The 16,746-nt window shown below is 31.3% G+C and overlaps 1 protein-coding gene across 1 annotated transcript; it reads right to left on the bottom strand.

Annotated features, from left to right (window-relative positions):
• Nucleotides 1-1,150: 1,150 nt before the first annotated feature.
• Nucleotides 1,151-5,524, bottom strand: LOC114167521. Its single transcript, XM_028052622.1, has 2 exons — nucleotides 5,378-5,524; nucleotides 1,151-2,426 (listed from the first exon to the last, which is right to left on the bottom strand). The coding sequence occupies exon 2, from the start codon at nucleotides 2,374-2,376 to the stop codon at nucleotides 1,348-1,350; it is 1,029 nt and encodes a 342-aa protein (XP_027908423.1). The 5' UTR covers nucleotides 2,377-2,426; nucleotides 5,378-5,524; the 3' UTR covers nucleotides 1,151-1,347.
• Between the last annotated feature and the right edge of the window lie 11,222 nt (nucleotides 5,525-16,746).

The raw sequence follows: 16,746 nt of genomic DNA, 5'->3' as shown, positions 1-16,746 counted from the left end.
TGTCTTATTTATTGTTAGGAAATAAAAAAAGAAAAATCTCTTAAAAGATGGAAGTATTATACTGGACGCAGAGACCTTTTTTGCCTCCTCTTATCAGCATTTTCTTTCTTCACTTCCTTAAATTTTTCCCTACATCTTCGAATAAAAATATTATGTTTTTTTTTTTTCATTCTATAATCCAAAAGCTAAAATTGACTTTTTAATTGTATAAATCAAAAACTATTTAAGAAAAATTCTCAATTGTACAATTGTAAAGTTATTTTTGACTTCTATATTCTACAATTTGAAAATCATTTTTATGTAATCTGGAAAGGAGAAAAAGGAAAAAAAATTACATGGGGAAGTTTATGGAGGAGGAGGAAAAATCTGCCCTCTTATCTTAGTTTTCATTTCTAGATACATCTATAGAATCCTACACACTAAGTTATCTGCAATGTTATACGAAAGAGTGAGTCTATTACTAATTAAAAAAAAAAAAGAGGATTGAAAATGTTTGCATTTTGCCTAACCAATGAAGGAAAACAAATTTCCAATTATGAGGAAGACTGCAAAAAGCAGGTGTCAACATCATAGTTTGGCAAGAAAAAAACAATAAAAATAAAACAAAGACTTAACCCCATTTAGAAATAGCTTTCTGTCTATGAAATTTGGTTGTCCCTTATGTTTGGAAATGTGTCCCATAATTCAGTATAATACCACAGTAAAACGCGAATCCTGTGATCTCAAGACAAAAATGAGTTCTGTAGAGTATAAGACCCAGATGTTCAATCTAATGCAACAGTTCACAAAAACAACCAGCATTAATGATAATTTTTTCTGTTATTTATGAAGATGCTGATTAGGAAGCAGATTAATGATTAAACAGAGCAGGAGGAAAGACAAGGATACCCCAAAAACAAAATCAGACAAGACTGATCCGTCATTAATGATAAACATGAATACGTGTCTAGACTTAAGGTAGAATATCTCATCATTATATTCTAGCTGGAAAGTACAAAACATAACATGTAATCTATTCCCTATAATTTATAAAAAATTGTAGACACATAAAGCTTTCCTTGAACCAACAACTGTATAATTCTTTCATCTTCATAAAATGAGGTACAAAACAGAAACCATATGTTCACAAATTGAAGATAACACAAACAAAAACAACCAATGATACGGCATGCAATACAGTGATAAAGTATATATATACAAATTTACTTGTGCATATATCTAATTTATGTGTAGCAATATCATTATGGTATATGGGTGGGATAGAAAACACCCGTAACTAAACTTAAACCACTTCTACTTAATTTATAATTTGTATCTTTCTGAATAAACTTACACTAGTATTAATCACTAATCATCATTAGCACTAGAAGTATCAGAAGACAATCGCTGCTTACGAGCTCGCGCAGTTAAGCCAGCAAACCAAGCAACCCTCATCAACTGCAGACCGACAATTAGCACCCACCAGCAGACCAGTCCCCTAATTGTATGCATCATCCATGCCGGTGCATTGAGCTCAACCCCAAGCTTTAATCCCCTCATTAGTTGCAAGACACGGTAAGACTCATAAATTACAGGGGTAACCAGCCAAACTGGTGATTGCCAGTGCCAAGTCAACATCTCTGTTAGAAACTGTACTGACAAAAGAAGAAGATAGGGACCGAGTAGAACTGCAAACGGGATGAAAGGTAGTTGAGGTTGGAGAAAGCCCTTCTGAGATCCAAACATCAACAACAATGGGATAATAAATCCAGTGAGAGTTGCAACAACGTTCCAGAACTGGTAACTGAAGGGAGCCTTGCTTTTGCATTCTTCTGTTGGATACTTTGGCCGTGAACAAGCATCAGCCATAAGGAGAAAAAGGGATGCACCAAGGTTAAATAAGCAATCAAGTCCAATTAAGGAAAGCAGGCTGGCTATATTGGGGCCGAGAAAGATGGAAGATATTGGTAACCACAATGTTGGAACCATGCCAGTTGCAAGGAGAACAGAAGGGCCCAGAAGCCACAACGGCCATTTGAAAAACTGAAGCTCCAGGCCTGGCTGAGATCTTGTCTCTACTGCCCCTTCAGCATTTGCTGTTGATGACTCAGCAGTTTTACTAGATTCAAGAGTTTCAAATATGTTGGCACTCTCAGGCAAAAATTTATCACTTTGATTATCAGTAGGAGCATATGTGACAGATGATGACTCCCATGGGGTTAACTTCGTGCAGCGTACGCAGGATAGGTTAATGTGAGTACTAGGAAAGGCGGATCCTGGGTGTTGGAATAGTTTTCCAGATTTCAATAATCCTTGGTTTCTAGGATTCACCCTTCTGAAAGTAGAAGTATGTACTTTATAATGGACTTGAGTTAATGAAGCCATTCCTGTATTCATTCTTGACTGCTGACACTCTAAAGGGTTTTATGCTCTTTGTTGTCTTGCACCTGAAGTTAAGACATAGCAAACACAACACTGTTAAACTTCAAAAATCAAGAAACTGTGGACTGTTGGAAGGAGTGAGTAATGTGATAAGAAAGCATGCATCACCAACTTGGATGCCACCTTAAGAAGAGAGTGTAAGTCTAACAATTTAAAAGGAAAATCAAAATAAGAGTTATTCAAGAGACCAGAGACAAGTTAATTGCAGGACCTCTGCCACCTTGGACTATTCAAACAGTGCTGTTCTAAAAAATGAGATTCGGACACCTTCAGTTACAGCAAATGTCCTATGATATTCAAATCTATGTTCAGTTTCACTTGTATTTTCTTTTCTCACCAAATCTTAACAAGAAAAAAAAGAAGCAGTGGACGTTGTACTTCAAGTGTAACAGATGCAACAAAGGGGAAAAACAGAAACTTAGGCAGACTTCAGAGTAATAGTCATATAAATTGGTGAGAGTTTACACAATTGCACTATTTGATAAGACAAACTGATAAAGCTGAAAGGGTGGACCAGACTTACAGGGCAGGCCCAAGATTTGAAGAGTGTATGCTTGGAAGAACCAGGGTGTGAAAAGAGCAGATGAAGTGGGTGTAACTGAATTACCAAATGCATGAGGCAGGATTCGGGCTATATAAGGAATGCAATGTTTAGGAAAAAGAATGACATCAGGAATTTTGGGAGAATTCTATTATGGGCAGAGGGCATTAGCCTCTTTCAGCTCCAAGACAGTTTGATTGGTTTCGTTATGTATTTACTTTCTGTTATTGAATAATACAAGTAGCCCTTGATTTGCACATGCATTATTCCTGACCAGAAAAAACAAAAGGAACAGTGCAGATCAAAAACGGGGCTTTTTGCATTAATTCAATAATAGAAAGTAAATACAAAAGAAAATCAATCCTATCACCACAGGTCTGAGCCTCCTACAGAGAGGCTTATACCCTCTGCCCATAACAGAATTCTCCAAACTTCTAGCTGCCACACTCTCTACTAAACATTCCCTATATACACCAAAATCTGTCTCACACATTTGGCAATTCAGTTACACCCACCGCCACAGCCACCTCATCTCCTCTTTTCACACCCGTTTCCTGCTAGCATACAATCACCAAATCTTAGGCGTGCCCCGTAAGTCTAGGCCCCCACTCCCAGCTATATTGCAAACAAAGAAAACCACAGGGAAGTCTTTTATATGGAACAGTGTTAGTTTACTAAAATAGAACTGAATCAGATAAGTACAAGCAGTTGTTGATATATATCTCATTAGGCAATATCAATAGATATCTAGATTATCCATAGTTTTTTTCAATTTTTAACAAACCACTCAGCTCCAAATCTGTAAGCTAAAATGCTGAAATACAAAACAAGTCAGCCCAGCATGAACTAATAACTAGGCAGCTGTAAATTTTCAGGATTTTAATCTAGTTTCTCAGGGATTTTAGTCAGCTGAAAAGAAAATTAAGTTTACTGTGATACATTTCTATTTTCAACTAAGATATCAAAGTAGTTGACTATTTCCACGAAAAGCAGTTCATATCATAATTTGAAGCACAATATGGCATACTGAGTTTATGTTAGATAGAATTATCTGAATTTGAAGATTTCAGACATTCAAAGTTTAAACTTACTGGGACATATGCCACTAGTATACTCATTCATTTTCAAAATCCCTATTATTTAAGGGGCACTAGTTCCACTAGAAAAAACAAAAGTGGCACTAGGTAAAAAATATCTTTCATTCTCAACTAAACCACTTTACTGGAAATGAGATTATTTGTAATTTGTTGGATCAAGTGTTTACTATTAAGCAAAAAATTATAATTAATAGTTAAGACAACTTTTTCTAGTTAGGAGTATAACAACTCAAATCTCACAATTTGATTATGACTTGAACTATTACACCTTCGCCATAGGAAAATTGATGCAACTCGCTACAAATATGAGTATTGTACCTAGAAGTTCGTTTATTTTATTCTATAAAACATTAGAAACCTTTATACCTATCCCAATTTCCCAACAATGTTCAAACATTCCTTGTCCCAAAAGCAACACTCGGACAATCACACAAGGACTAACAATGCTATTAAATAGTTCTAATTGTACAACAAACAAACATTAAAAATCTCTGTCTACTAAGTGAACTCGACTACATAGATCAAATATCAACAAATAACTCCAATTGTATCCTAATAGAAAGAATTAAAAACGAAATACATTAGGCAGAGATACCTAAATGACAAAAATAAGATTACCAAAGAAATGGACTGTCTTCTTGGCTTTCTAATGCCATCATTTCATTTGGGTGGTCTAATGTGAATCCAAACACACTGACATAAATTGAAACAAAACTGAATACCTAAAAGTCTATACCTTTTGAGAGGAAGAAGGGAAACACAAAACGCGTATTAAAGGGTCTTAGCAACCCCTTGAGCTAATTTCCATGCACTTTTTAATTGAATTATTACTACTACTATGTTAGTTTCGCCATTAAACATTGTAAATAAAGAAATATTATACATATGATTCCCTCGGCTCTACTGATTCACACATATTTCCAGAAAACACTTCTAAGAGAAGAACCGAATAGAAGAAACTTCAAATTAGCTTCTAAATAAGTTAAAATTAACTTATACCTAAACTAATTTAGGGCAAGTTCCGTTTATAAATAAGCTTTCTTTTTCTTATTTTTCTCCTGTGCATAGGCTATAAATTTTACAACAACCAAGTCTATCAGATGCCCTAATTATTCGACCTTGGATACAGTTAGCACCAAAACAAGGGCTTTATATAACATGACTAATCTAATTCCAACAAGAGATGAACGAAAATAACAAAATCTCTACGACCAAACAGGAAACAACATAAATTGCGAACGAAAGTACGATGAAATTCAAAGGTAAAGTTAAACAGAAAGGAAAGTGGGAATTGAAACGTGAGAAAATGGAGAGTAACCTTTTGTTGAAGTGGGTGGTTGAAGCAGGGGTTTCGATTCAGAGGAACATTCTCCCTCCCGCTGGCTGAAGTTATCGCTTATCAGGTCTTACAATTACTCTAACACAAATGTGGATCAAAATAATGCATGCTACCACAAAATAAATGTACAATTGATTATATTTTAAGATTTAAGATTTCAATTGAACGTTATTTTTTATTATCTATAATATTTTTAAAATATTGTTGGAATTTAGAGAAAAAAAAAAGATTGGAAAAAAGTAACTAAGAACATCCTTTATACTTATAGAAATAATTGACGACATGTTTTGGAAAAATATTTCATGAGATGATTGATAATCCAAAGAATTTTCATAAAAAGATTCGATAATTAAGATTTTTTGAGACTTTGGATTACAAATACGTTGAAATCATATATATATATATATATATATATATATATATATATATATATATATATATATATATATATATATATATATATTCTAGTGCGCACGGGTTCTTTAATAAATTTAAATTTCATTTATTTAATTTTTTTTTAATATTTCAGTCTGAGTTTATAATTTTTAATATATATATTACTTTTCTAATTTTATTTTTTAACAAATAATATTTTTTAAATTAAAATAATTATCATATTAATTTTATTATTATGTTTTAAAAATTAATTTATTTTATAAATTAAAACAATTATTAATAACAAAAAAATAATTATTCACAAGATAAATAAAAATTATTTTTAATATTTTAAGAAAAAATATATTTAATTTTATTATTAAAATTTTATTTTTATTATTAGAAATACATATAATTTTATTTATTAGAATTATATTATTATTACTAAAAACAGTAAACACACTTATTTTAATATTTATATTTCTATATTTCGATACATTATAAATAAACTTGAAATAATTATATTTCCATATATTATATATTTCCATATTTTCATAATACATTATATACAACTGATATATTCTTTTAATATATACTTTACTTGTTTAATTTTACTCTTTAAGAAATAATATTTTTTAAATTAAAATAATTATCTTACTAATTTTATTGTTAATTTTTTAAATAAACTAATTATATTTAATTTTAATTTACTGTTATTTTAAATTATATTTACTCTTAATAATACATATATTATCATTTACTAAAAATAAAATATATAATAAATTAGACCGTTATCTTTTAGATAAATGTTAAGATATATTGATTATTAAGATGTGAATTAAAATGATTTAATAAAGAAAAAATTAATATGAATAATGTATTATTTATAAGAATTAATTTGTATAACTACTGCCACCAATAACAATAAATTTATATACATTATATATATATATATATATATATATATATATATATATAAAATTAGATGTTTTCATCTGATTTAAAAAAAGAAAAAACAATATCAAGTGACATCTATATGGTCATTATCAAAATTATCTTAAGTAATTTTTATCTTATTTGTTATTATATTCACCTGTTTATTATCCCTTCCTTTTTCATAGTTCTGTTTCTAATGATAAAATGTCCTTTTTTGAAATTTCTTTTATGACCATATTCACAACCATAACCCTTAGCACGACCACAACTACAATCAAGACCATGATTGTGATCATGAAAATATGAATCAGAGATATTGTTGCAGCATTCACTTCTAAGAATGAAACAAAACTAGTTGGACAAATCTTATGATTTTTCATCAAAAGTTAATTATTTTGTTCAACCACAATAAGGCATAAAATAAATTCAGAATATTTGTCAAATTCTTTTCACAATATTGTTGTCGCAGTAACAAATTGGTTTCTCAATTGCTTCATTTATTTCCTTAAGTGTTAAATATATTTTTGGTCCCTTAACTTAATTTTCAGTGAATTTTGAAATTAGTCCATTTCGAAACTTTGAACCAATTTAGTCCTCCATCTTTCGAAATACGTGAATTTAGTCATTTTAATCAAATTTTGTTAAGTTATTTGATGTTCCGTACGTATTTCAAGATTGTATTTAAATTGTTTATACTATTTGACACACTTTTGCTTTAATGTTAAGCCAAATACTATTATGAAATGCGCTTGAAATGTCAAATAAATTTAACAAAATTTGATTAAAAGGACTAAATTCACGTATTTTGAAAGATGAAGAACTAAATTGGTACAAATTTTAGAAATAGACTAATTCCAAAATTATCTGAAAATTATGGGACCAAAAACATATTTAACCCCTTCTTTAATGACATCACAAGACTCGTTCATCTAGATGTATTTCAGAAGACTCAATGCATCTAGATGTATTTCAGCATCTAATATTCAATATAAATAATTCCTCCTTTGAGTATCAAAGGCCAAAAATTAAAATTTTGCAAGATTTGACACATTTATATTTAACACCTAAAATAATAATAATAGTAATCATATTCATGTGTGAAATTATAAAATTAATATAACAATCTTAAATGTTAGGAAACAAATAATCAAATATAAATAGTAGTTATAATAATTATCATCATAATAAAAATATAAGAATAATAATAAGACAGAAATGAAAATTGATAAAGTCAAATAATTTTTATCACAAAATTAAAAATATAAATAAGAATATAAGATAAAATTGTAAATGAAGAAAGATTAAAAAAAGTTTGGATTGACACAAAAAAAAATAAACGTTTACATTTACATTAGCGCCGAATTGGTTGGAGCGTCATGATAATAATATATTATAAAATAAAACTACTAATACAAAGAAGAAGAGATTAAAGAAGAGAAAATAAAGAACAACTTTTTTGTTTATCTACCAAGAAAAAAAGTCCATATGTATAATTAATCTAAACAATTTAAATAACTTCAATATTAATCGATCGAGAATAATTATTAGTAAGTCAATAACATCGATTAATTTCATAACAATAGTATATTAGATCATTTATGTTTTGATAAAGAAAAAGTAGATAATAATAATAATAATAATAATAATAATAATAATAATAATAATAAATAGGATAGCTTAATTATGAGCCAAAGGAAACTGGATGAAGTGATGTATTTGCTATTTTAGCATCGAAGAAAGAAAACATGAATTTGCTTTAGAAGGAGACTCCATTATTTGGAAAAATTCTGTAGTATAATTTTAGGATTTCACTTTGAATCTCTAATGAGTTTAATACCACTAAATAATTTAGAAAAAAGTAGAACAATTTCAGGCTATAATTTCTTGGAAGTTGAAACGAATTTGGATGGATTACGATAATCAGTTAGATAAATTAGTATATTATCTCGATTTAGAACATCAAACATATTATAATATGTGGTTGAAATCCTTTGTGTATTTTGCTCCACCTATATTTCAGAGTTTGAGGTTGTCACAAGTGGTTATAAGAACGAATTGAATCACTCTCGTTAATAACGTGCTTAGTAAAAACATATAGTAAAAATCCGACAAAGAATAAAACACAATCATTTGAATAAATTTCAAAAACATCATGAACACCCAAAACTTGAAGTTCGTTTTCGTGGTGGTGTGCCTCGCCGTGTGCATTGGAACGACTTGGGGCGATGTGCTCGAAAGCGCCAAAGGCAGCGCACACGACGCTAAGGAGGCCGCCGCCCCAACGTTCAAAGCTGTCGGCGACACCGCCTCATCAGCCGCCGAATCTGCCAAGGAAGTTACCGCACCCGCCGTGGATGCCGCCACTCCCGCCGTCCAAACTATCGGTGAAAAGACCGAGTCTTTTGCTCAGTGGGCTTACGGTAAAATTTCTGGTGGTTTGGGGTTGAGTTCTGAAGATGAGAAGCCACAGTCAAAATGATAAGTTCCAATCCTAAGTAGGAGAAAGAGGATGAGGATGAAGATGAGGGTGGGACTAAGTAATGGGTTATGAAGAACTTCTATTCTATTATGTTGTTAATGGAAAGTTTTAGAAATGTGGCTACCGTTGCATCGGAATCGGTGTAACGAGTAAGTTTTTCTATTTTTTCTTTTTCTTGGCTTAGGGAAAAGGTGTTGGTTCGGACTCTCAGTGCCCCTGTTGTTGCACTGCTTTTGTCACTTGGGCTGCCACAACTCTAATAATAAAGAGATATTAATTACAAATTTTGTAATATTTCATATGTAAGTTAAAATTAATTGGAGAAGTGAATTATTATGCAGTAAAGTATTTTTTTTTCATATTTTTTATTGTGTATAATGTCTGATTAAGAAACTTGTACTATTGCGTGTGAGGAGGAACAAGCATAGCATGTGGAGTAAAATATAGGAGAATTGAATTATAACAAAACAAATTATGTTCATGTGGATGAAGTCTTAAAATGTGAACTCGAAATTATAAAATTGATTTATATATATATATATATATATTTATATTGTGAATTGTATCTATTTATATTATAATTTAATTATATTTGTAATTAATATATGATTCTTAACACATGTGTTTAAATATTGAGGATATAGGGAGGGTTCGATAGTGGGAGACCCAAGGCTCAATATATCTCCCTGGGATAAGAACAATAAATTTTGATGTTATATTAAAAAATAATTTTTAAAGTTTAACTCAATTTACAAATATTGACTTTGAAAGATGATATTTGTACAATATGAAAATAAAAAGAGATTAACAACGAATAATATGATAAATTCAATAAATTTTACTAGAATAAATTCTAATACCAACTTAAAAATTGAAACTTATGTTTAACTGAGAATTCATAAACTTTCTTAGTATGATATCAACACCGAATTTTGTTTGGGTGAATAATATTTGTTTGAAAAAAAAAGAGGTAGTAAATAAAAAGGGTAAAATAAAAACTTATTGAAAAAAAAAATTAAATTAATTAAAAAACAAAAATATTAAAATTGGAATCTGGTTTTTAATAATGATAAGAACAAAATAAAAAAGTAAAAGAAAGAATAATAGAAACCAAACAAGAAAGAGTGAAAACGGAAAAAAGAAGAGTCCTATGTATTGTTTAGTACCTTCACACTTATACACCTCATTTGTAATGCCCGTACCATTCAATTTTCTTTTTACACCTTGCTTTTGTTAGGCCTTTTTTTATTTACATCTATTTTCGTTCGTTTTAGAAATGATCCTACGATCCAAACTCCTTTTTATTCACACTCCCATGCCTTTTCTTTTTTAACTCCTCACAAATCCTCTTCGCACACATGTTGACATGGGGCACTTATTGATATGGGAATCTCAGTATTTTATGTGTAAAATCAGTTTTGTTAAGAGGGGTAGACACGTTTTTTTAGCCATGATATTTTTTTTCAACTCCTTCAACATCTTCCTTTCTATTCACTGCCATCTTCACCTCTATGATCTCCATTCACACACCACTCACATGAATTTTGATTCTCTAAGAGGCCTAACAATCCCATTTCATTAAGCTAACATCTCTTTTACGCCCATAATCCTTCCTCATCATCTCCTTTCTCTCCTTCTCTACACACAGGAAAGTTACCATTTGTTGGACTGATAAAAATAACATGTCTTAAAAAGTCCCACATCACTTAGGATAACATAGGGAGTAGGTGTTAGTGACTATATAATGGATTCTAAATCCATGATATTCCTTGCCCCCAGTCAAAGACACTTCAAGCTTGTATTTGACTTCTCTTATTCTTATTTCTCGTACTCTTGTATAAGAGCGTTATGAGGTTTGACTTAAATTATTACTTTGGAGAATGTAGATGTACTCGGGGTCAAAGAGCATGGAGTTGTCTATGTATTTCCTTGTGTTAATTTTATTTCCCTATTAATAAAGTGATTCTCGGGGGGTTTTCCCAACAGTATTAAGAGTTATGGTTTAGGATTTTTTCTCAGTATGTTTTGTAGTTGCAGCTTAGTTTGATCTTCTACATCAGAAAAGATTAATTCCTTGTTGGAGAATCATCTTTGTTTGTTGAAGTTGCAATGTGAAATTTGATGGAAGGATCATTATCAGCGTTGTGTTGACGCGGTAAATCTACAACTAGGTTCATGGAGGTGCAAGGATTGTGAGTCGTGTTGGATATATAGTGGAGTTCGTGCTCCTACATCTGCGGAGGTGTTTCGCTTTTCGCATGGTGGAAGTTCGATGTCTAGTGGCAGAGTTTCGTGCGATACTTTATTTGTAGCGAGATGTCGTGGTGCCATGGTGGTGCTACGTCAGCAGGTGTTACGTCGACGAGTAATGCATCTCCGGTGAGGGAGTCAAACGGCACAATGGCTGCAAAGTGCGGACATTCGATCTATTGCTTTTCGCAAGGTTCAATAGTTTTACATCGTGGGTTGTGGCATGGTTCGACGAAGGGTGTATAGTATTTATGTGCGAACATTGACTAATATTTATGCAAGATGTGTGGTGATTATACACAAGCATTGATTAGCATTGATGCAGGATGCATGGAAATTCTTGGGATGACTTAATTCGAAGTGGAAATTCTTGGGAAGGTGATTCCAAGTGAAAATTCTTGGGATGGTTTGATTCTTACAGGAAATTCTTGGGATAATGTGATTCCAAGTGGAAATTCTTGGGATAGTGTGACAAAGTGAAAATTCTTAGGATAGTTTGATTTCAAATGAAAATTCTTAGGATGATTTGATTCCAAGTGGAAATTCTTGGGACGATTCGATTCCAAGTGATACCCTTCATGGTGGAGTATGATGGCTGATATAGGCAACAAAGATGTGTTTATTTTAATTAGAATCGAAAATGTTGGGGTGATGAAAATAACATGTCTTGAAAAGTCCCACATTGCCTAGAATAACCTAGGGAGTGGATGTCAGTGACTATATAATAGGTTCTAAGTCCATGATATTCCTTTTCCCGAGTTAAAGACACTTCAAGCTTGTATTTGACTTTTCTTATTTCTTATACTCTTGTAATAAGCGTTATGAGGTTTGGGTTAAATTATAACTTTAGAGAGTGTGGATGTACTCAGGGTCAAAGGGCATGGGAGAGTTGCCTATGTGTTTTCCTCTGTTAATTTTATTTCTTTATTAATAAAGTGATTATCGTGGGTTTTTTCCAACACCATCATCAACCATCTTTATCTCCATAAGTTCTCTTCTCTTCTCCTCCCATTCATCAATTCCAGCACATAACACAGATGCACCATTTTTCATCCTCTCAGTCTTCTCCATTTTTTTGGGGTGTTGACACAATACAAAAATGTGTTTGATAGATTGTAATAATGAGAGAATATATAATACAATTTTTTGTTTTGTGAATACGATTGGCCAATGACAAATGACAAATGACAAATTAAATTTACAAAAGTTACAAAAATATTTTGTTATGTGACACTCTTCCATTTTTGTTTAATCAAATGTTTCTATATGATATAAAAAATTAGCAAGGATTATGGTGTGATTAAGGGACTACAATTCTAGAAATTAAGTTGAACCCCAAGTATAAAATTGACTTAATATTCCATTATTTTCTCTTCAAATATGGAGAGGAATTATAATGAAATAGAAAGGTTGAAAACTATTTTACTAGTGAAAAACAAGTTTTTATGACTATTTATTATGCCGGTTATAATCCACTTGATGTAATAAGTGACATGGTGGTAGAGTTGTAATTATGGTAAGATTTTCTATGTCAATTATCATTACAATAGGTATATAAAGTGGACGTGGTGACATTTTCATAATAAATTAGATGACTTTCTATACTGATAGTACCTAGGCCTAACATAAAAAATTTGAGTGGTGACATAATGAATTAGAAGAATGTCTATACCAGTTAGATCTAAAACTGGCATAAAAAGTGGGAGGGTGACAATTTGAAATACATTTAGAAGACTTTCTATATTGGTTTGTCATTATAACCAACATACCAACCCTTTTCACACTGTTGTTCTCCTCGCCATTGTGTTCTCCAAACTTTATTCTTCTTAATATTCTTCAAACTCTATTCTTCTTAATATTCTCCAAACTCTCTTAAAATACTTTAGCACAAACCCAATCCAAACCATTAAACTTCATCATAATCCTATCTCACAACATTTCCAATCCCACATCACATTCTTCAGCCCCTAAATCACTAATAACAAAAAACAAATGAGGGAAAAAGAGGTAGAAGAAGGTTGTAGGCTAGAAAGATGGAGGAGTGCTGACGACAATGTCCTCCCTTGGTCATGCCAGTAGAGGAGAACAACGCTAGTGGCACCTCTGGCAACGACTCGGTGGCGATAAGGGGCATGCAACATTGGAGATTTGATGGAGGCGTGATTTTCGGTTCTCTGAGTTTTTTGTGTCGCGAGTTGCCAAAATCTAAGTAATGGAGATTTGCATCGCAGTGATGACCTTGGGTAGAGGCAAGACTATGACGGTGCTCTGGCTATAAGAGCGACAAACGATGATGTGGTGCACGAAGGTCACTGGCAATAATGGAGATTTGGGGTGTTTGGAGAAGAAGAAGAAGAAAACCCTTGTGTGAGGAGGGAGAAACTCGACGCTACGCCAAATCTGGCGAGGCTGAGCAGTAGAACCTAACTATTGGAAGGAGGAAAAACCCTCTGTGGGGGAGGGTGTGCTGATGCCTCTTTCGATCGTGTCGTAGCGAGGCCGATTGATAAAGAATCTTCAAGTGAGACGAATTTGATGACAAATTCTCTTTAAGAAGGAGGGTATGATAGAAGTCTATTTTGTAAACTTCAAGTGTACGAATTTGAGGACAAATTCTCTTCAAGAAGGAAGGAATGATAGAGCACTATCCCAATATTCCATACAAGAAGAACTTGAAGATGAACTTTTGGGTTTTGTTTTAGAAATTAGTTATGTTTTATGTTTTTGGGCTTTGAGCTTTCTTTTATAATTAGTTTATGCTTTTATGTTTTTGGCTTGGGTCTTCTTGTAGGGTTTTCAGGTTTGCTTAAACTTATGTGCCTATAAAGAAAGGTACTAAAAACTAATGTGGACTTTTAGTCATATATTGAATTTGATTTCATTAAAGAGAGGATTCTCTTTGTTCTTGGCTTAGGCCTCTGGTTCTTATCAAAGATTAATATCTTTGTGGCGAATCTTCACTTGACTTATCAATCTGCTAGATTGTGGCATCCTCCATCTTTGTCTTATTTCGCGTTCTTTTTTGATTTATTCGTGTCGTGCCTCTTGAGGATTCAAATTCAGAAACGATCATACTCTTTCCTAGATAGGATCGTATCACCGGTGGTAGAGGTTAGCGTGGTGTCAATGAGGAGGAGTGGCCATCGCATGAGACTAGAAAAATAATAAATAGTGATCGTTGCATAGGTGAAGAAGAAGAAACTCATTGACCCCAACTCCTTCTCCTCCGAGCGCAATGAATGACGATGGTGTCAACTTGTGTTACTACTCCAATCACATTTGGGTGAAAAGAGCAAAAGGGGAGTCTGTAATAGAGAAGAAGAAACCCGAAGTGAGGGAAGGTATACATTCTGAAACAACTAATACAGAAAGTGGAAACTTTCTATACTACTTGTATCTATGTTAATTCTAGAACCAGAATAGAAAACCTTTTTTAGTTGGTGTAAAAAAGGCTTATATGCACTAATATTTGTAGAGGCTTGGTAAGAAATTGTAAAATGTACATGAAGGGTAAAAATATTTCTTCAAATCAAATTCAAACCCAAATGTTGATGGGTATGTGTTGTTGGAAGAAAGATTTTACAAAAACCCAAATGAACTATCCAATTTTAAACCATAACTTAAACCATAACTTAATTGTAATTTAAAAGAACATGCACTTGATTTAGACGAAAAATTTGACATCTCAATTTAATAGAAAACTAATAGACTAAAATACTCAATCTTGTAAATGAGTACAAAATATTTTTTTAACAATTTCACAATTATTATTTCTAAAGTCTTCATTCACGGATGGTCGTTTTCTTGCTCAACTTGTTAGTATGTTACATCCACATACTTTTGAGATATTCATGTATGTCCAAGATTGATTGTGGCTTGATAATGAAAGTAACCAAATTAACAATTCAAATTATATAGTCATTATATTTATACAAATTATTGTTATAATTAACGAACTAATTTTCTTTTCTATTTTACTGTTGATAAATATTTTCTTAAGACTTGCATATGGTTCTAGCATTGATAATTTATCAGAATACTTTTACACAAAGCTGTCAATCCTTTTTACATGTATTATTTTTTATGATTTTGAAAATTGAAGTTCGATTAATGTTTTAACGTTCACTCTATTCATCATATCAAACAATCTCATTTAAGAGGTGATAAAGATAAATTCATATAAAATTGAGTTACTTCAGCCTGTATATATAAAATTAAATAATTCGTGAATAATGTACATTATCTGCTTCAAGCCTACAATCTCATTCAGTTATGACAAAGTTATAAGACTTACTGACAAAGCTTAAAGAGTAGTTGACAAAAAGCAAAAAGAATTAAGAGGCATCATATTCTCAACACAAAGAACAAATTGAGAAAAAAAAAAGTATAAAAATTATTGTAACAAAAGGAACATAACATCCTTTTATCTTTTGAAAAGTGAGAAGTTAATAAGGAATAGAATATAACTAAAAAAAGGTAAAAAGTCATTGACAGAAGGAACAAAAATAAATGAACACGAAACATTCCATAAAATAAAACATCTTTCGCGAAACAGAGAGGAAAAAACCACATGTTACTTTTCTTCACCACTTCCAAGGTAAGGAAATTAACTATGCATGTTCATGGATTATTGGTATATGAGTTTTCACGTCCAAATGAGAGTTTTATGTTATAATTTTCCTTTCTTTTGATTACTCCGTGAACATGGTTTATTAATTGCAAAATGTATTTCTACACTTATTTTTAACATCATTTGACTAGTAAAAAAGTATTTTTTTTTTTGTTTTATATTCTCGCAACTTAATTATTTAATTATACTACTACTGCTTATCCTATAAACTTTTTAAGTTTATAATAATTGTGCAAGTAAATAGTTGAAAACCAAAATCAAATAAAGACTTTCAATTTTTTTTTTTTCTGTTCAATCTTGACTTCAGTATCTTGCACAAAAGCATTGATTAAATTGAAGGTTGACTCAAACAATAATTGGAGAATGACTTATAAGTTATACAATCTAAGAGACCACAACATAAAAGTCACAAGTAATGATTAAACTTGCAAATATGCTTAAAATCCTAATTATGGTATTATAACAAAGGAAAATGTAATTATAAACTGATGTCACAACACATATATAGCTAAAAATTATAATTATTTATATTTATTTTAATATTATAAAATTATTTAATTTAAATTTATAATTATAATAATAAAAACAATGATAGTTTTATTATTTTTTATTACACATTTTTAATTTTGAGAAAGCAAGTTATATATTTATATCATACTAAAATAATTATATGTAAAT

This window comes from Vigna unguiculata, chromosome 10 (assembly GCF_004118075.2).
Source record: "Vigna unguiculata cultivar IT97K-499-35 chromosome 10, ASM411807v1, whole genome shotgun sequence".
Taxonomy (NCBI): domain Eukaryota; kingdom Viridiplantae; phylum Streptophyta; class Magnoliopsida; order Fabales; family Fabaceae; genus Vigna; species Vigna unguiculata.
The sequence above is the reverse complement of the archived record's forward strand: the minus strand, read 5'-3'. Positions and strand labels throughout refer to the sequence as shown.